The sequence below is a fragment of the Sminthopsis crassicaudata genome, chromosome 3 (assembly GCF_048593235.1).
Source record: "Sminthopsis crassicaudata isolate SCR6 chromosome 3, ASM4859323v1, whole genome shotgun sequence".
Taxonomy (NCBI): Eukaryota; Metazoa; Chordata; class Mammalia; order Dasyuromorphia; family Dasyuridae; genus Sminthopsis; species Sminthopsis crassicaudata.
In genome coordinates this window covers 117,221,859-117,244,304 of record NC_133619.1, presented here as the reverse complement: position 1 = coordinate 117,244,304, position 22,446 = coordinate 117,221,859, and the positions used below count along the sequence as shown (strand labels likewise).

The 22,446-nt window shown below is 33.0% G+C and overlaps 1 protein-coding gene across 9 annotated transcripts in view; it reads left to right on the top strand.

Moving 5' to 3' along the window:
- KLF12 (KLF transcription factor 12) overlaps window positions 1-22,446 on the top strand; it is a 536,656-nt gene that overhangs the window by 492,590 nt on the left and 21,620 nt on the right. For all 9 annotated transcript variants that reach the window (XM_074299257.1, XM_074299253.1, XM_074299256.1 and 6 more), the window contains one exon: window positions 14,504-14,661. In XM_074299257.1, the coding sequence (XP_074155358.1) occupies window positions 14,504-14,661 (158 nt within the window). The remainder of the gene's footprint in view (window positions 1-14,503; window positions 14,662-22,446) is intronic.

Genomic DNA, 22,446 nt, shown 5'->3' with positions numbered 1-22,446 from the left:
CTCTATACTCAGCCTTACTATTGAATGTCTTTTAGGAATTAACCTCACATGATCCAAGACAATTTCAGTAGACTTGTGATAGAAAGTGCCATCTGCAGACAGAGAGAAAACTATGAGACTGAAAGTGGATCAGAGCATGGTATTTTTACTTTTTTTTGTTTGTTTGTTTGCTTGTTTTTTTCTTTCTTTTCTCATTTTTGTCAGACAATTAAAGGTCGAATGACTTGTCCAAGGTCATCCAGTTAGGAAGTGACCGAGGGTGGATTTGAATTCAGGTCTTCCTTGACTTAAAGTCCAGTGTTCTGTTTATTAAGCCACTGGTATTCAGGTATTTCAGCTGACATCCCACTTTCAGATACAGGCAGATTGGATTTTGTTTGGATTTTTTGACTGGTGCTAATGAGAAGCAACATATTTTTAAGAAAACATGTTGATTTTTTTTTTTTAAGAGGACCATAGATTTAGAACTCTCTCAAAAGAAACATTAGAGATCGCCTAATCTAGTGCTTCTCAATATTTTTTGTTCTCTGAATCCTTCCAACAAAAACAATGTGTAGTGAATCCCTGGGGTAATTTAATAGATATTCATAATATGATTTATATATTTTTTTACTAACTAAAACACCAATAAAGAAGTTTTAATGCAAATTCCATAGACCATTTTTGGGAACCTCAAAGGGTTTACAAAATACTAAATAGGAACCTCTATTCTAACCCATTCCTCTTATTTTACCAAGAAGGAAAATTGAGACTCAAGGAAATTAAGTGTTCTGCACAGTATCACATTGGTAGAGTCAGGATTTGAACCCAGGACCTCTGTATCTCAGTCCAGCTTTCTTTTCAGCAGATTACTCTGCCTTACAATGATAACACCCATTTCTCTTCCCTAAGTAAAGAAGTCTTAGATTGCACATATAGAATATTGCAGACATTGTCAAACACAATTTCTGTGACATGTAGTTTTGCTTAGTTGTTTGTTTCTGTTACAAGGAAATATTCTATGGAGGGAGCAAAATATTGGGAAAATACTGTAGGGTTATAATAAAAAGTACCAATACAATTTTTTTTTTAAACAAAGAGTATCAATCAGGATGCTTCTGTTCCAATCTTAACATCTGCCCCGAGGAACTGCGAGCTTGGGGGTAAATTACTTAGGCTCTTTGGGGCTCATTTTTCTCATCTTTGACAGTTTGAGACTAGCCTATGATTTTATTATAACTACTTTCCACCATATTCCCCAAAGGCAAAGTAAGCAAACTTTGAAGACAGCTACCTGTGTAAAAAAGGGGAGGCAGGCAGATGTTTCATCTTCAGCTGCATAATTTTTCTAAATTTAAATACAAGGTCCCCCAAGGTGACCTACAATCTACTTCACAGGAGAAGAAAACACTAGTCTGTTGCTGATTGAACATAGAAATTTGATTTCACTCCTCCTTTAAAAAAAAAAATCAAGGAAAGACTTGTCAATAAGTTCTACTTGGTCTTTTATTTATATTTCCCTGTACTAGTCATAAAAGCGTTTTAATAATTTATGTAAATCTTAAGTACGACCTAGCTAACTGATATCATTCAGTGTTCGTTAATAAAATAAACCTCTAGTGTAAAATTGTTCTTGCTAATGATCAGCATAAAATAGATGGAGGCATGTTTTTAACTGTCACTTCTAAGTTGATTATATAATTGAGTTTAGAGGGCTCACTTCATTAGACTTGTACATTAGGAGCATTTTGTATGTTTCTTGTATTTTAAACAATGAGTGAGTTGGATACTTATTATGGCATTGCCTGTTTCTGTGGATCATGCCAGGCTGTACCTTATTTTTGTTTATCTAATATTTTAGAATTTGGGAATTTGGATTTTTTTTTTTTTGGTATTTCAGAAACAAGATATTTTGGACCATTTCCAGAAGAATCCACCTTAAACCAAATGTTACTTTATAATAAATAGCATCCTAGCAAGGTTTGGTTGTAGGAATATTTGATGTACTTCCCACTGTAATGACAGGGATGACTTTATTTGACAACCTTTGAATTACTAATGTCAAGTGACACATAAAACAGAAATGGATGCTTCTCGAGGATCACTTTGCCATTGTTATGGACATGACTTCAGTTGCTAGAAAGATTCTTCTTAGAAAGTAAGATATTCACTATGATCTGTTGTACTGATTACATCAAAACTTAAAATTCCACAGCATCCTAAGTGAAATGCAGAATCACTCAAAAAAAATGGTTTAACTTTTCACAGAATAAAAGCCAACTGAATGATAAATGGCCATTGCATACTATGCAGTTGGATGGACAATTCATAGAACTTACCCATTACATCACATATATGTTGGATAGACCGTGAAATTAGTAATGAACTGAGCCCAGATTTGCACAGGAAGAAAGAAAAGGACTGGTTTTCCTTGTGGAAAGTAAAAATTATTTTAATGCTCGCCCAAATTATATGTAAAACAAAGCTTAATTTAAAAAGAATTAAATAGCATCCCCTATTCAAATCCCCAGCTTTCTTCATAACTTGTTTCAAATGTCACCTTATATTATCCAGTTCTCCACTCTGTAATCTCCTTATATTTACTTCTATTTGCACATTTTGTCCCCCACCAATATTACCAGATATTTCTGGACTTGAAGTCAGGAAGACTCATCTTTCTGAGTTCAACTCTGTCCCCAGACACTTACTACGTGTGTGACCCTGGGCAAGTCACTTAAAGCCATTTCCCTCAGTTTTTTCATCTGTAAAATAAGCCAGAGGAGAAAATGGCAAATGACTCCAATATCTGTGCCAGTCACAAAGAGTTGGACATCAATGAAATGACCAAACAACAATTTCTGAGTTTGGCATAGCTAGTTTAGTACAAATCTTTCCTTCTGTACTTGAGGGGCTGAAGTCCAGAAAAGCTAAGTAATTTACTCATAGTCACATATTCACCTAAGTAAATGAGGAGACCAAATCTGAACCCAGATCTTCCAGTTAAAAATTCAACATTCTTTCCACTGTACCATGGTAGTAGCCATTGAATATACCCATCAAATATCAAAGCATCTTGTTGAGAACTACTATCTAATCCTAATTTTTTCTCTCTTTGTTCCTCATTCTTTATCAAAACAATTATAAAGAACCAATGTTTCTCTCATCCATTTGAATCCTGGTGCCAGACAAAATGGGAATATTCCTTTTCTCCTTTTTCTGTGTCCCAGCCTGATTAATTTCCCTAATGGACAGGCAAATAGGTGGCCCAGTGGATATAATATGCAAGATTTGAAATACTGTTGTGCTAAAAGATAAGATTAGAAAAACATGAAAAATGTGAAATTTTACAGAATTAAAGAACTGAGCAGAACTAAGGAGAATGTTATATACAGTAATAACAATATCATTGAAAAAGTAACTGCCAATGACTAACCTATTCTGAATATTGTGGTCATTCAAATAAACTAAAAGACTTGGGAGGGAAAATGGTTTCTATCTCAAGGAAAAGAATTAATGCATGGAAATATGTATTGTGTGGTTCCACATATACACACACACATATATAATATATCTGTACCCATTGTTGCACTTCTCTGTTTTGGGGATTGGGAAATAGGGAGACAGGTTGCAACTCAAAATGTAACAAAATAAATAAAATTTTTAAATAGAAAAGGAGGAAGAGAAGAAAGTAGTAGAGATGAGTGGTAATGGTAATGATAATAATGATTGCCTCAGATATTTGCTAGCTGTCTGGTCTTGGAAAAATTACTTGATAGCTACAATTCCTTAACATTCTCATCTGCAAAAAGAAGAGTTGGACTTTATAGCCTCTAAGTTCTCTTCCAACCTAAGTCTATTATTTTGCTACTTCTCTACTGAAAACCTTCAGTAACTCTTTTTTTGGCTTGTTAGAGAAAGTACAGTTTTGTCAGTTTGGGACCCAGTTTCCTGCAAATTTTGGTTCTGGCTTATTTCTCCTGAGGTACCTAACTCTGCTCCCAATCTTATATCCTAAATTCCAGGCAAACTCGTTTACTTGCCTTTACTTGAATATCCCTTATATATTCCCATTTTCCTGCTATTCTACCTACCTAGGAGTGCCCCCAGACCTCTTCCATTGTGGATACACTCACTGTCTCTTTCAAGATCTGGTATTAAATGTCGACTCTTCTACAGATTTCCCTGATCTCCCTCACCTTAGGTGAACGTTTCATTTGTTCTCACATGTTCTTCCATTCTACTTTGTGCTGTGAGCCTTTGTATAAATCTCTAATCTTCCTTATGTGATTTCTAATTCCTGCAAAGTTCAGTTGTCATGTTTCAGTCATGTCTGACTATCATCCCATTTGGGGTTTTCTTGGCAAAGATCCTGGAATGATTTGCCATTTCCTTCTAATCTTAACTCATTTTTTACAGATGAGGAGACTGAGGCAAACAGAGTTAAATGCCTGAGTCTGGATTTGAACTTATAAAGATGAGTCTTCCTGACTCCAGGCCCAGCATTCTATCCCCTGTGCCATCTAGCTGCCTTTCTTCAAGGTTGGGACCATGCTTATAATATTCCTAGTGCCTGGCACAATGCCTGAAACTTAGTTAAGTGAATAAAAACAGTATTATGCTGGCAGTGAATCACTTTAAGACATAATCCATCAGAAAAATTCACTTACATATTTTCTATATAATATGTATGTGTAAGTCAATAAAAACCACCACTAACCCACGAATTCCTTTGTTTCACTATTATGTATGTCTTCAGGGAATGACAAGATTTTATACAAAGAATGTAAATCTCATATGGAGTGCACATTTTAATAGATGCATTATATTTGATCCATAGAAGTCAGTATTTTCTTGTTGTTAAACAATATTGTCACTCAACTCCTAGTCTAAATTCAATATAAAAGTTTGCTAATAGGTCCAATCATGTCTAATGGCATAAGTAATGTGCATTTTTCTTCTATGATAATTTTTAATCTATGTGGCTATATTCAGTCTGTGATCCACTTAAGGAATGCCTTATAAATCAAAAAGGCAGCCTAGTGCTTAGCTCTTGAAAAAAGTTTAGCTTATTTTTTAAATAAAGGAAAATGAAAATTATGTTATGACATGTTTAATGGAAGTTAACTTGGTTTAAATAAAGGTCTGATCTCTTACAAGTTTGTTCTGAACATGGCATATTTATTAAATGTTTACCCAATGCATGGCTCAGTGAGGTAAATGGGCATTCATTTTTTTTTTAAGTTCTTGGAAAAAACCAAAATGTATTGTCTTAATTCTACATATTGTTTTATTTGGGAGCATTTTGATTTGTATGCAAAGAAACCAAAGGAAAATTAGAATTGGAATATAATCTAGAATTGTACTATTGACATTATACTTATATTCTTTTTATTATGACTAGAGGCAAAGTAAAACAGTACATTTAGTTTTGGGCTTAAAATCAGAAAGATCTGGGCTCCAACTCTGCCTGCTACACTTGATACCTCTTTTCCCCAGACCACGTCAGTGAACTATTATGTCCATTCAAAATAACCCCCTACTTGTGATCTACTAAGTTCAGAGAGGTTTATGGGTGGTAGATAAGCTATTAGTGGAGAGAATTTTGACACTGAAAGTTCTCCCCACTGACAACCAGACTGATTTGTATCTTTTGTGATAATCTCCTTTTAGAAATCATTTTCAAAGAATCTGAATGCAAATATGAAAATTAAACAATGTAAGGTTTGGTTCACTCCTCTGAAGGTAGGCAATTACTGTTTCTTATAATTTTAATCAGTTAATTCTTTAATTTTCTTTATGGGTTCAGAAAAAGAAACCCCAAACAGCCAACTTTGTCATTATTACTTTATTTCTTTCAAGGGATACAGACATTGGGATTTTGCCATTGGTGTGTATAAACAACATCCTTTTAACTTAATTCTCTAGGGAAGAAAAAAGTATGTTTGATAGAAGAATTGGATGCATGATTAAGCTGGTCTGCTTTTGACAGGAGGCTAATACAGATATTACTTTTTATCTAAGAAAACATGAGAGCCACCTGGTGGCTGAGTAAAATCACATAAATACCAAAATCATGCAAATATGAGCAGCAGTACAAGTGACAGCATGTAAAAAATATACAATCATTACTAATATTCATTTAAAACTAAACTGGCTTTTTTTTTTACTAGTACACATTTTATTTCATTAAAAATAAAGGTGTTGATTTTTAACATGTAAGTAATTTCACATTTATATGAAAATGTAAGGTTATTTTCAGAATATATACATGCACAGAATGTTGTCACAGCTGGAATAAGTCACATATTTAAAACACATGGTATCAAGTCTCACCTCTGATATTTGCTGCTAATGGTCTCATCATCCCAATCAGTGAACGGCCGGGGAGGATGGGGTTGGGAAATGGACTCTAGATCTTAGGGTCACAGGATTACAGCTCCTTGATTTTTTCCAAATAAGTATGCTTATGTCCAAAACTGCCACTAGGGCTGTAAGACATGTGCCTTAAAATTTTCATTTTCTCTCTTTCCTTAACCCAAATAGAGTCCTTAGCCTGTTTGGGGGATTTGTTTTTTATTTATTTATTTTTGTATCAATGAGGTACTGTGTTATAGGAGAGATTGTAGCTTAGTTCAGCCCTTCAAAGACTCTTTAGCTCTAAAAAGAACTTTCTAAAAGAAATCAGTATTTCATTCTTACTGCCCCGAGAGGCTCTCTGATCACTGTTAAAAGAATTAATTCATCAATAAGCATTTATTAAAAATCTACATCATGTACTGTTAGGTGCTAGTTTTACAAATATGACAAAGAACACACTCTCTCTCTAGAAGCTCCTGCTTTAAGGGGAAAGGCAAGTGCATAAATACATTTATGCAGAATAAATACAAAGTATCTAACCAAGAGGTAGTTTTAAAACACTTATTCTATGCCAGAAGAATTTATTATATCTTTCTCAAGGAAAGAGAAAATTTGTCCTCCTCCTTTATGTCGCAGAAGAAACTTTAATGTGCAGCTAATTGTTTTATACAAGAAGAGTTACCACAAAAGCTGTTCCATTGTATTATTTGTGTGAAAAAAAAATACCCATGTTAAATAGCTTTGTCCTTAGTTCAAATTGTCTTAACCTGAAACACAATCCTGCTATCATGGAAAGCGTGGGCTTCTTGAGATACAGGAATGTGTGATTTACTAATAATGGACAAAATGTCAGGCCCCGTGATTCTCTTGCTCTCTGGCTCCTGTTCTTAGTTTGAGGATGTCTCTGTCTGCAGTCCCTTCTCAAAATAATGCCTTGACTTTTTCTCCTCCTATAAAAATTCCAATTTCAGTGAAGGGCATCCTATCACATAGAGGTCACTCTTTTCCACATGACAAATGATCTTTTGTTAGCGGCTGATTACTGTTAACCCTAATTTCTTTCATGTTAGCATTGTCATACATTTCTCCTTAAAGAACTCGGCTCCTGGATGTGACTTTCCCGCCCTCTCTGGATTTAATTCTAATATAACTCTTCTGTCCAATTGGGACTTTTGTGCAACTGAAGTCATGATTCACTCATTTGTTCTTTATAAATCTGATTATTACATCTCGGGTACTTAGGAGCCTCCCTCTGGCATTCATTCAAAAATGGCACAACCTGCTTCATGAGGGAGTGGGCCTGTAGTTATTGTACTTTCACAATTTCCAAATGCCTGTGATTCCAGGAAAAGCTCTCTTTCTCCTTTTTTTTTTTTTTTTTTTTTTTTTTTTGTTCAGCTTATTTCTAAGAATACATAAGAATGTGAAAGGATGAATGAAAGAATGAAAAAGCAGTAATTAAAGGCGTGCCCAAACACACTGCTGATATATGTAGAACAGAAAGTCAATCCTTGCTCTTAAGAGACATTCTAATGCATATTAGAGCAACCTCTTACAAAGTGTTTTGGTTTTCTTTTTTTTCAAATTTAATATATTTTATTTTTCCCAATTACATGTTAAAACAATTTTTTTAGTATTTTTTTAAAGTTCTGAGTTCCAAATTCTATCCTCTGTACCTTCCTGAGATGGTAAGCAATCAGATATAGGTTATACATATGCAGTAATATAAAACATTTCCATATTTATCATTTTCAGAGTGTTTTTAAGATTGCAAATATTACTTTCAAGTTCTTTTGAACTCCAAGGGATAATGCATATATACTAAATCAGTTTCATCCAGCTAATGATCAAGGTGCTGAGAATATGTCAAAATAAAAAGGTCTCTATCTTCAAGTAGATGACACTCCTAGAAAGATACCACAAATCTATCAATAATCAAATAGCTCTATTTTAGGTAAAAACCACTAACAATTGAAGGCCTCAGAAAAGTTCTTTTATTGATCTGAGTGTTGAAGGACTAGGGTTTCTAAAAGGAATAAAGAGGCTTGGGCTTCAGCCTGTGCAAAGGCGGATTAGAAATGCAATATTGTGTTCAAGGAATTGACAAAAGACCAATTCAGCTAGACTATCAATTGTGTAAAGGGGAAGTAATGTGTATTCAACCTGGACTGGCACTAGACTTCTGTAATCTCCAAAAAAATAAGTTTGAATTATTCTAGAAGCAATCAGAAATCTTCAAAGCTTCATGATAAGATGAGGGATGTGGTTAGAAACTATGCTTTAGTGATAACAGTTCAGTAGCTCTGGGGAGGATGCTTTAGAAGGAGAAAGGCTGAAGGCAGAGAAGCTAGTGAAGAAGTGAGATGAATGAAAAGCTTGAGACAGAGTTTCTGGGTAATTTCAGAATCAATTTATTAATTAGGCTTGCTGATAATTAATTGATGGATTGCGGGAAACCAAAGGTACCTAATTGAGATACTGAATGCCTTAATATACTTTTAGAAAAGGGGCTGTTCCTGACAAGTGAAAAAGCAACAGATTGGTGAACAGTTAATAAAGAAATGGACTTTATTATGAGGAGAAGGGCTGAAAACCCCATTGAAAACTTGACTTGATTACATGATTAAAGCATCTCCATCAATCTGAATAAAGGAATGATCTCTACCTAAACCACTCTTGTTGGTTTTTTCCTTCATGAGCTCCATGAACTCCAGTGAAGGAGTGCAGAAACATGGACTTAATGCTTTCGGGCTAGAATTTACCTGGATCAGATTTGGTTTACACTCTAAAGTGAAGTAAGATCTCCTATTTATTATGGCTTATGTACCCCAAAGATCTGGCCAATAACATCTATCAACAATGTCCTTCAGAGATTGATGGAATGTCCTCCTGCACCTGAATGGGAAAATAAAGGAGAAAAATTCTTAATCCTAATTTAATAATTTGTTATTAATATCATAGAAAAATAACTTCCCTCAGAAGCTATTGCAGTAATAGTCAAGGAGTATATTAATATGGAGTATATAGAATGTAAACCCAAATTGGAGTCGTTGTGGTATGAGTGGATAAAAAGGGTTCATATGGGACAAATGTTATAGAAGTAGATTAGACAAGATCTCATGATTTTTGCATATAAAAGGATTAGCAAATACAATTAACCCTTCCACATTGGGACTTTTCCCATTGCGGTTTTGATATGTCATAGGTTGGCATAAGAAATTAAATGGGAATTCAGGGGGAGTTTTATAAAAGCTTCAGACAACACAGAAGAACTTTAGAAACTCAGAAATGCATAAAATTTATGTATAGTTTCATATTATTTCAATCCAAATTTTATAATAAGCTACTGTAAATACTCCATAAAAGAAAAAGGAAAAATTCAGACTTCTTCCCTGGAACAAAGGAGGGCCAAACTCATTTATACAGATGTTTCCTGGGGGTCGGGAAGGGGAGACAGATATGGGAAAAATGACCCTATGATGTAGAAGGGTTAACTAGCTTCTAGTTTACAATCTGGGTGATTGGAAAGAATGGAAAAACAGTAGTGTCATTAACAGAATTGAGGAAGTATTTGCTTACTTATGTCAGATCCTCATTACCACTCTTTAATAATAGCCTCTTAAATAGTTTCCTGGCCTCTAGTCTCTTTTCTTTTCCACATGGCTAACAAATTGATATTCCTGAACAATTCTATGTCATTCATAAAGCTCAGACAGCCTCAGCATCTTTACCTCTTTATGACCTCTTTCTTCTTGGAAAAAATACAAATGTTTCTGTTTTGAATATTCCAATATTGAAATATTTGTATATACCAAATATATATGTATGTGTGTATGTATATGCATGTATTAATATTACATATATGTATTTTCCATATATATATATATATATATATATATATATATATATATATATATATATATATATACACACACACACACATATCCTCCAGAAAAGCTTTGCATTCAAATCCTGTTTTTCTCCTCTGAGTGACTTTGATCAAATCATTTAACTTATCTCTACATCAATTTTCCTTATTCCTAAAATGAGAGCATTGCACTACATAGTCTTCAAAGTTCCTTCAACTTGAAGTCTACAAATACTTACAATCTGACTTTAGCCTGTTTCCAGGTTTATTAGTTATTCCATTCCTTTTCTTTTTTTTTTTTTTAAACTTCTGAGTATTTCTTAATAGAATTTTTCTCACATTTCAAATTGGGATTTGGGGAGCAGTTAGTAGGCACTAAGTGAATACTGGATTTGTTCAACTGAAGGTGGAGTATATAAGTTTAATGAAAATCTGTTTCATATTAAGGGAGTCATTTATATGGAGTCATACAGGTTGTATAAGCTCATCATTGGAGGGAGTGTATATGACAATGAGATCAATTGAATGGATTTTAATAAGACTTCCACATTAAAAAACAACAATTTAAATAACATGTATGTAAATTGAAGCTCATCAGTTCCTCTTGTCTTCCTCTAACATTATGTAGATGCCAAATTATTAGTGAAATAGTCTTCAAGCCATCCTCTTACTAAAGGGAATTGCTTCTATTCCTGCCACATAGTTAAGTGGTTGATGAACTGCATGGCTATTAGACCATTCTATTAATCTCATGGGAACTCTATTCTTGTTACCTGGTTTTGGTTTCTCAGTTTTTGGTTTTTCTCAGTTTGTATAAATGCACTGGAAGATAACTATCAAGAATGGGCTGCCGGCAGAAATGTCCTGATTTCTAGTAATATGTATCCATACACACATATGTGTGTAAGTAAATTTGATATGAGGAATATTGTTATGTATAGAAATTCTTTGTAGATGAATTTAAAACTCAACATTAACTAAATAGAACCCAGTTTGGGGGAATCTTTAAAATAGCTATAGAGTTCAGTGATTTTTTTTGGGGTGTGTGTGTGTGTGTGTAGAATTTTTGTCATGTTTTAGACAGTAACTAAAATTTGTGACTGAAATAAATATTTGGGAAAAAAGTATATTATTTTCATTTCAGTTATAATTTTATTACCTGATGACCTCAAAGCATATTGGTCACATAATCAATATTGAAAAAACAAGTAAAATGATATAATTTTCCACTTTTAAAGTGGCAAAATTGAGACAGAAGAATAATAATTTTCATTTCTTTTTAGCACCAGAGCATTTGTGCCATACTTTTTTTAAATGGCTGAAGACAAAAATAATAAATTCATTTAAGTTATATTAGATGCATAGTAATTGATAGTTAAATGAAAAATGAATGATATCATATAAAAATGCCAAGTGAAACTTGAAGATTTCTGAATGCCTAAAATGCATTCATTCCTTCTTCGCCTCCACCTCCTAAACTCCCAGTCTTCTTCCAAAACAACTCAGGTATCACTTCCTACTTGACACTTTCTTATCCCACCAGTCAGTCCTCTTCCTTAGAATGATTATAGAGTCATTTGTGTTTACTTCCTTGCATACATGTTGTCTCTATCATCCTGGAGGAGTTCCCTGAACATGCACTGTTTTCTTATTTGTGTCTGTATTGCATAGCACATTGTGGTACAGTGAAAAGAGAGATGGATTCAGAAATATGGGCCCTTCCATTATATTACCTCTATGTTGTTACAGAAACTCACATAATTTTTTTTTCAAGATGAGAAGTTTGGACAAGATATCTCTTCCAACTCTGAATCTCTGCTCTTTGGTTTTGTTTTTACCCTTATAGGTTACTCATCAATTCTAGTGTGTATACATATATACACACACACAAATAGATTGTGTCCATACACAGTTGTTTATATGTTGTTTCCCCTATTAAATTGTGAGCTTTTAGAAAGTAGAAATTGTCTTTTGTCTTTCTTTGTATCCCCAACACTTAGCATAGTATGTGAACCACAGTATACACTTAATAAATGTTTATTGACTGACTGATTTACATCCCGGTGCTAAAATGTGTCATCAGGAAAGCCTGAAGCAATACTAGATGGAGGAAACAAATTGGACTGTCTATTTAGTTCTTGTAATAAATGCCCATTATCAGCAGTTAAATCGGCTCTGTAGCAATCTGTGTTGTTTGACTTCCAAAGTAAAATTAATGGGTTGGCCATGCCATGATACCTTCATTTCACAGGTGAAGTCTTGACATGAGCTATCAGAGACAAGTTAAATATGTGGGTTCTTTGGTTGTTGTTTTTTTCTTTTACTTTCTTCTGATACCAACAATTGACTACTTTTTTTTCCCCATTTCCTAAAGAAAAACAGAAGCATTAAAATCTTAACTGATGACTCTCTCTCCCTCCCTCCTTCTATCTCTTTATATTGATAGATAGATATAGATAGATATTATATATATAATATATGCATATATATATATAAAGAGAGAGAGATTATATATTTACATCTATATCTATCTATATGGAGAGAGAATGTGTGTGTGACATTATATATAATATGATACTATTGAGGAGCCTTAAGAACAAAGTTTGACTAACCACAATTTGAACAGGGGATAAAATACCATTCCCAAATCCTCAAGGTAAATGCTGAGTTTTCATCACCCTTCTTTTTAAAACAACTACAGAGCTGCTCCTAAATCATAGGTCAAATATTTCTTCCTCACTCCAACTATTCTGTCAGTTTTCCCAACAGTCTAGTAGACTGAATTTATTGAATGTCAGTTCTTTTTCATCTCTTGAAAGATATAATCATACAGAAAGAGCGAGAGAGAGAGAAAGAGAGAGACAGAGACAGAGAGGGGATCCATCTTCCACATTTATATCTCAATCATATCAGCCTAGAATTTGAAAGAGTACATGTTAATCAATTATCTGGCATTGCAACCTAATCCTGCTTTTTACTGATGCATTAAAATTAAACAGCCTTCAATTGAGGCTTGTATTTCATAGTTTTAGCTGTTTTTTCTCTCAGAAGATAGTACAGCTAATCTTTAAACAAAATGTGCTGTTCTCCTCACCACTGACTTAAAGTTAAATATCAAGTAGTTTGTTTTTTTTTTTCATAACAGAAATACCACAATATTAGTCACAATATTAATGTATCAAGGGAATTTCTTACAGACTGAACTAACTTGCTTTGAAGTTTATTTTTTATATCTAAACTTTTTTGCACATTTTCTTTACCTCTATCTTCTTTACCTCCAGTTTCTCCTGATAGACTTTGTATGTCCACAGTTGTTTGTATGTTGCTTTGCAGTTAAAATGTGCCTTCTTTGAGGGCAGGGCTTGTTCTTTCTTTTTAACCTCAGCTCTTAGCACATAGTAAACTCTTAATAAAGGCTTGTTGACTTGACTCATCACACATACTTCACATACACACACTGTCTATTACATGTAACCTTCTTATCATCTTCACCATGTTGAAAACTAGAAAATTTTCTGGAAACATGTTGAAATTATCAGAACCTTAAATGTGTAAATTAAACAGCTATTTCTGTTTAACACTTAAATGATCAATAATCAATATTTATCCAGTTCATTCTGCTACTAACTAGACTTTATTAAGGTAATAGAGAGCTGTGGTATGAAATTCAATTAGAAACAAGAATCACTTATTTATACATGAGGATCCCTGTAGAACATCTATTGACTTAGTTGTAAAATGTGGTATTATTTATGTTTCATTGTGTTTTTTATTTATTTTGTTAAATATTTCTCAGTTACATTCTTATTTGCTTCAAGCCACACTTGATTTGTTGTAGATGTCATGTCTGATCTTTGTATATAGTATTGAATAGATATTGGGACATATTGGGTCATAACTATAGAATTGGAAAGGATGGAGGCCATCAAATCTAGCTTTTTCAGATAAGGAAACAGAGGCCCAGGGAGATTACCTTACTTGACCTAAATCACGTAGGTAAAGAAGTGTCAGAGATGGGATTCCGTGTCTGTGTTTTTCCCTACACTATCCTCTCTAGGGATAATGATCAGTATGTTTGAGGGTATGACTTTCTCCTTTGGAGAAACTCTATTTAAAAAGTAGGTCTTATGGCCTATCTTTAAGATCAAGAGTGGAAGGCTGCAATGGACTAACCTGCGAAATGAAAGGACTACTACAGACCGTTAGTCAGTCCCTCTGCCAGTCTCACAGATGATAAGCTTACACTTTCACGGTGTTAGAATGTTCACAATTTTTCACGAGCTCATTTCTATCTTTCAGTTCCATTTCACCCTTCAGTATTGAGAGCACAAGACGCCAGAGACGGTCTGAATCTCCAGACTCCAGGAAACGGCGTATCCATAGATGTGACTTTGAAGGATGCAACAAAGTGTATACAAAGAGTTCTCACTTGAAGGCCCATCGGAGGACGCACACAGGTCAGAACCTAATGGGGGTCACTCTCAGAAATTAGTTTTGGAATTAGCCCAAACAAGGACAAGGGCGGCAGAATCTGAGACCAGAAAGTTTATGTGCAATGCTGATACCATTTACTCACACTAATGATGCAGTTAAATCTGTTTTAGTCATTCCTTCTCCGTTTCGAGAAAACGCTTCAGTTTTTAAGCAGAATTGGAGAACTAATGAAGCATTACTTAAAAGCACTTAAAGCTAATTCAAGAATGACCTGAATTTCCTTTTTTTTTTTTTTTTTGCCAATTAATTATTATGAAGTTTATCAGGATTATATCAACATTAACTATATATTAAACAATATATTTACAATCAATTATCTTTAAGCATGTTCCTCATTAAACCATCCTTTTCTCTCCTCCCAAGTTAAAACAAAACAAAACAAAACAAAACACTATATGTTATTACTGGTTTAAATGCACTTTTATGTGAGACCCTCAAAACAGTCTGCCAGACAGATGGACAGGGTTAGTGACTTAATTTCATAGCCTAAGAAAATAATTCATTGTGAATCCAGTGAATTGGCAACAGTCAACAAAGGCTTCTATAATTTTTCTAAATATTTTTCCAGCATTCTGCTTTACGAACATTTACCTTTTCCTCACTTTTTTTTTGCTTTTTTATATTTTTATGTCTTTTGGTCCTTATCTTTACATTACTTTAGTCCCTGTTAGGTTGACTGCTAAGGTTTTTTCTTCACTTTATCTTTCCACCCACACCACTATGCATTTTGCATTTCTGTGGTGCAATAAAAAAGAGTGTTGGATTTGAATCCTAGTTCTGCCATACAATCTATGTCACTTATGTTCTAAATTATTGATTAGTTAAATCCTAATCATTGGTTTTAGAGTCAAAAGATACATGCTTCTTTGGATACAGTCTGAGTAGATCAAATGTATCCTCAAATGTTATTTATTAAATTCCCATATATATAAAGTATATAGCATTCAGGGAAAACAGATTATATTCCTTACCTATCCCCTAGAATCTGTTTTATAAGCTAAAACAGATAATGTCAACTTACATAAATGTCACAGGAGAAGGCCCATTGAGAAATGTATAACAAAGAAAGTGCTCTGGCGAGGACAAGTTTTACAACTCAGTGAATTCATACATTCTACAGAGAAAAGTTTCCATATTTTATTTTTCTTCTTATGTACATTTTGTACAGAATTCAATACCAAATGGACTAGTGCATGAGAAAATAAAATAATTAATTCACTTCTCAATTTAAAAGGGTTTTGTGGGAGTCTATAGTGTTAAAATCCATGAATCTGACTTATAGAAATGGTTTTGAATTACATTTCTGTCATCTGAAATATTACTTATCTATACCAGCTTTATGTAACTAGCAAATTTTGACAACCACATTTTCTATATCTTCATCCAAACAGTTTATAAAAATGTTATTTGGGAAAATGTCAAGGGGCAATCCTGGCAACAAGCTATTAGGCATCTATTTTAGGATTGGCATTAATAACAGTAATGGTGCGTCAAGTTTTTTCAGTGCTATAAAGTGATTTATACATCATATCTATTTGATGCTTACCATCCTCAGTAGATAGTATTTAATACCATTCAACAAGCATTTATTAAACAATTGCTATATGCCAGATATTATCCTAGTTTCTGGAGATAAATAAAATGAGAGTCCCTTATCCTCAATGAGTTTAACCATTTGAGGGGAAATAAAATTTATATAGATAATTAAATATAATCTGTTTGAAAATTAATTTGGAGACATCAGGAAAGGCTTCATGTAGAAGAATGTTACTCATTCCTTCCTCAAATCCCAGTCTTGGAATGTGGATATTACTGGTCTGGTTCAGACTCTTTCTTTCTCCCTCACCTCTGCAGAATATATATTCTTGATTTGCCTGTACATTGTAAGATGCATTTTCTATGTATTGTAGGAATTAATGGAACCCATACTCCTCCCAGTAAATAATAAGTGACTCCAATGATTGACTTTCATCTAAAAAAGTCTAAGATATAAAAGACTTTTATATACTTCAGGAATCATATACTTATCATCTTCCCTCTATCTTGGTAGACCTGGACCTAACAGTTACAAGTCAAGAGACTCCAGCCATAAAACTTCAACTCTCCACATATAATTTGCAGTGGTTAATTTCCAAATAAGAAAACTGAGAATTAAAGAAAATTTATAGAAAGATTTGGAGACATTATAGGGGTAGCATTTAAGGTACTTGTCGCCCAAGAAAGCATATTGGCTATATAATCCTGAAGAATTTGCTTATCCTCTCAGAGGCCTCCAACCACATTTTAAGACTTTACATTACAAAACAATTGCTATTCTACATTGGTTAAGAGAGAGTTTCATCATCTTGAGCCCAGATTCTTAAATTGTGGTTCAGGAATCCATTTGTGGTATCTTAACTGAATCTGATGATTATGAAATTATTGTCAGTAAGTGTTTGATTTGTATACCTGTTTTATATACTTTTATATCAAGAGTCACATAAAAATTTCTTGCACAAAAAAGGATCGTGATTGGAAAAAGTAGAAAATTCCCAATCTAACATTCTTTATATGAAGGAAATCACAGGCCAACTGAAATAAAAATAGAAAGCTCATGGAATTGGTATTTTTAGAGACTGAACTTGAACCCAGCTGTCTGATTTGATAAATAGTCCACACTCCCCAAAAATATACTTTAAGTAGTGTTTCAGATTTACATAACTATATCATTATATACCAATATGTCTCTTTTTTCATAAAAAGATATGTCTTTATAAAATGCCTTGTAAAAATTAAGGTATTCTATATCACTTCTTCCCTCTTTCTTTCATTATATGAATATGTATTGAATACATACTCAGCAACATACATTCCTCTGATCTCTCAATCTAGTGACCTTTAAAGAATGGAAATGAAATTAGTTTGATATGACTTACCCTTAGGGAATCCGTGAGGACTCCTAGGATTAAGAACAAAGTTTCAGGGTGGAGCAGTCTTTCATTTTCAATTCTATGACTAAAACTGACTTTGTAAAGTCCTCTAATTCAAATGTTCTAGATGTCGATAATATCATTAGCTATACATTGCTGTAAATGATAGTTTATATTACATTTATTAAATATCTTCTTAGGTCTTCTGCTTCAGGCAATTTGAACAAATTACTTATGTATGACCAATAATAATTAATGACCTAGTTTCAGATTATGTTGAAATGAATTATGAAAGTCAGGCATGCTATGTGAAGTGAGTGTCTTTTAATAGGAGGCTTTCTTTTTAAAATCACATTTTTTTCAAACAATTTACCATTTCAGCACTTGAGCTCATTGGATATTATCATCATCAGTTTTTATTTGGGTAAGCTTTAAAATTTATAATGAATCAAACATGTTGGTAGAAATGTGGGGAAAAAATGAGATTTATATTTAAAAAAATAAATCATGTTTCATTAGATATAGGATATAATTAATAATGTTATGATTTGGCCATGTTCTTAACTCTTTAACTATTCTTGGTGCCTATACACACACACACACACACACACACACACACACACACACATGTACATATATATGTGAGTGCATATATAAATATATACATATATATGTATAGATATGTATACATACACATATGTTGTGTATATATATGTATGTGTGTAGATAGATAGATAGATACCATATATATTTTCTGTAGCTGGTACAATAACTATTTTATAGTCTGATTTGTCCTTTCACCTTCATAAAAGGGAAAAAAATAATTTATAACATTAATTAAAAAACTTAGATCAGTTTTCTTGCCTTTAACCCTTCTAGGAGCATTCTCTGGTCAATAATGTGTTTTATTGGTAAGAAGGAATGACATCATGATTATTTGTTTTAATACCTTTCCCAAGAAATCAGAGTCAGCCTTCAGTAGCGGCTCAACCCACTAGATGGTGTACAAGAACAAGGGATTCTGAAACCTGAAGATGAAGTTAGAAAAACAGTAAAACATGGACCTCTAGTGGTCACAAGACTAAGCCATGAAAATACATTTTGAGTCATTGAAAATCATTGAAACTTAAAAATCAGTAAATAAAAGACAAGAAATCAGTGAGAAAAATAGCGATTGGGAAATACTGAAATTATCACAGCTTCAAAGATATAAAGTCATCACAGAGTACAAATTGTCTTCATAGTCTTATTAAGAATCTATGATAAATTAACATTTGGGCTTCCTCAGACTAGTTTAATCAGTACAGTCTGATTTTTGTGCTCCTTCCTTAATTGAAAACTGTACATTGTAAATTTTAAAAATAATTATCCTTTCAAAATAATAGAATGTTGAGCAGATATAATCAATAGTGAGCTGATCCTGAAAGCATATTAATAGACTGATGAGAATTCCAAAGCTCTGGTTTTGAGTCCTGTCTCAGATGCTAGCTTTGTAACCATACACAAATAACTTGTATCTCTTGAGCATCCGTTCCTTCATCTATAAAATCGGGATAATAATACTTGCACTACATACATCAAAATGGTTACTATAAGGAAAAAGCTTTATAATCACAAAATCCTGTAGGCAATGCGAGCTAAGCTGCTTACACATGAATTTATCAGATAACTTGTGAACCAATTGTTGTTTTTTTAATAATTTTTTTTGTTACTCTGGCTTCTGCTTACTATTCTGCTCTTAATAAACATTAGACTTCCCTTCATGCACACCATATTCTCCCAATCTGACTTTCTGGTTGTTTCTTATAAATGACACTCTATTTCCTGCTTTCATGGTTTTATTCTGACTGTCCTCATAGCTGGAATGCATTGCTTCCTCAACTGGATTTCTCAGAATCATTGTTCTTTTTCAAGATGTGAGTTCATCTCCTTCATGAGAACTTTCCTCATCCCTCCAGCTGCTACTTTTCTACCCCTAAATTTACTTCCTTTCTCTCTATATAGATATCAATATCTACATTTTTTCTCATTTATATAAATAAATCTTCCCCAGACAAACATCAGAACCTTTTCTTTGTATTCCTGGAAATTAACACAGTGCCTGACATATTAATAAAATGTTCATTGATGAATTGATTGAATTATGCTACATACTATCCTTCTTCCTTAAACAGAGGGCACTAAACATAATTTTAACCATTGTTGATAAATCAAGATCATAATGATTGTAAAATGTATTAATAAAATAATGATTGCAAGAGCTATAATAACTTTTCCTAGTGCATTAGTTTTGTAAAGGTTTTGAGAGTTTAAATATATTTTGTTTAAAGCTACCTGTGAGTTTTCCTGCCTACTTTCCATATTTCTTCTCTTTCTTTTTTGGGAGGTCATTTTTCATTTTTCTGCATAGTTTTCCAAGTGAGATATTAAGGTTCCTTCTGTATCTGTCCTGTGCAATCAAGTGCATATGCTTTACGAGAGCAGAATCAGTCAGAAGCCATACTTGTTCATTTCTGTATTCCTAGCTGTGCTCCTGATTCATAAAGTTGCTAAAAGCATAATTTCCACCTCAAAGAGGTTGCATCTTTTCACGTGTCCATAGTTAGCTGGACTCATTTTGTGTCTGAGCATTTGATTTCTGTGAGAACTAATTTACATTGCACAGGGGAAAAGGTATGTCCCACAGCCACTGACTACACCCTTAAAATCCTAGCCAACAATCTCACAACTGTGAGCCATTAATAGCAAGGTGCTCTGGGCAAGAATTTGGATGATTTGGAATGAATGTGTCATGATTATATCCAATCAGCACTGATTTTTAAAATCCCACCAAGTCATAATCTGTCAGTTTAGAATTGCTTCTTATTCAACCAAAAGTAAAATTTATCTTTCTTCAGCGAACCAAAATGTAAAACCAATAACATAAGAAAAATTCCAGGAGAAAATTCAAATGCTTAAGACAACAAACTATTTTTAACCAACTAAGGATCCATTTATATTTAAATAAATCAAGTGTTAATTACTGATCATGTTAATCTATTTATTAATAAAGTTTTTCTTAGAATTTATACAGCTTTACAGTTGATTAGTATCATTCTGGTTATATTCTGGTTACATTCAGGGCTATATTCAGTTATACAGACTACAAGAATTCAGTCTATGCTTTCACATTCAAATACTTCAAATTACTTGAATTTTACTATATTAGAAAAACAATCCAAAGAACCGGACATCCCTATCATAGGAGAAATAGAATCACCTTGGTAAAGAAGGAACGAACTTTTATGACAGTTCTAAACATCTTTTATTAACTCTTTCATATTTTAGAAAGATATTTACTATAAAGTTATCTTAACAGAGGTGACAGGATAGTCCACTTTATACAAATACTTTTATTTTTAGTTTTAGTAAGTGTGGATATACATTTTTAAAATCATGTTTGTTTCATTTTGTTTCTCCCCCCTCCCAAATAGTTAGCTATCACATGGAAGAAGACAATCTTGTAAGAAGAGCAAAGTAATTATTACCTGACTCAAATAAATGAATAACTTAATTTAGTTTAGAAAGCTTTTGTGTTAGTCTATAAATCTTCCATGGCAGTGAAAAGTTGGGGTTTTTTTTTTGTTTGTTTTGTTTTTTGTTTTTTTTAAATGCTTTCTTTCATGTGATATCTTGAACACTCTTTCCTCTTTATCTTCGTTTGCTCGTGGCTTCATTTTGCTATAAAACTCAAAAATTCATGGTTTGAAGGGGAATAAAACAAGGTAGCAGTATCTTTAACCTTTGTGCTCTTTTATTCTCTGAACATTAATATTACTCAGACCTGAGACGGTTGGAAAACAAACTCTTAAGTTACTGATGTGAATATATCACTGTATTCCATGAATCATGAAAGCTTGTGAAGGATCTATGTTTGAACAAAGGTATTATAATCTTTCTTGCACATACAGATAAAATGAAGATGCTTTTATAATTTAAATCACTATAGATTAAAAAAAGAGCCACAGATCTTTATAACTTAGAGCTAAAGGAGAGTTATCACATAAATGTTTGCTTTAAATCATGTAATAACTCATTTATTTAAGTAACAAAAAATGAATCATTTACAAAATTCACTTGGGGAAAAAAATCAAATAAGATCAAATTATGAAATATATGTTTTCAGATGAAAAATTTAAATAGCATCAATTGTAAATAAAATCTCCTATGGAAACATTTAAAATAAAATAATCTATTACAATTATAGAGTTATAAAAAAAAGTTAAAACAGAAGCACATGTCTTTTTCCCACCTCATAAAATAAAAATGTGACTTTTTTTGGTTGATTTTCAACAGAAACATTGCTAACATCATAGGACTTTCAAATATAAAACTGGAAAAAATGAGATTTTAAATATTGTGCCTTGAATATTGTACTTTTTAAAAAAATCTTAATTTCCATATGAAATCATTTATCTTCTTAAGGCAGGTCACTTAATGTCTCTAAACCTCAATTCACTTATCTGTAAAGTGATGGAATTACTCTACATGATTTCTTTCTAATCTAGAGGGCCTCTTTCTAATCTAGTCTTCTCTAATTTGATAACTGGTTCTCTGGTTAGCCTATCTTCAAAATGGCATATATCTCAGTGGGGCAAGTGTTAACCATTCTCTGGACTATTCATACTGATTGTATTGTTGTAGATGCGAAGCTGTGTCTGAAAAAAAATATTGATGCAAACAGTAAAGACAAGCTATTTTAAATCCAAAAATAATATTTTAACCAGACATCTCGGTTAATGAAGAAGTGATGCTAGGTACTAAAATGCATGGACAAAAGAAAAAAAATTGTAATGGACA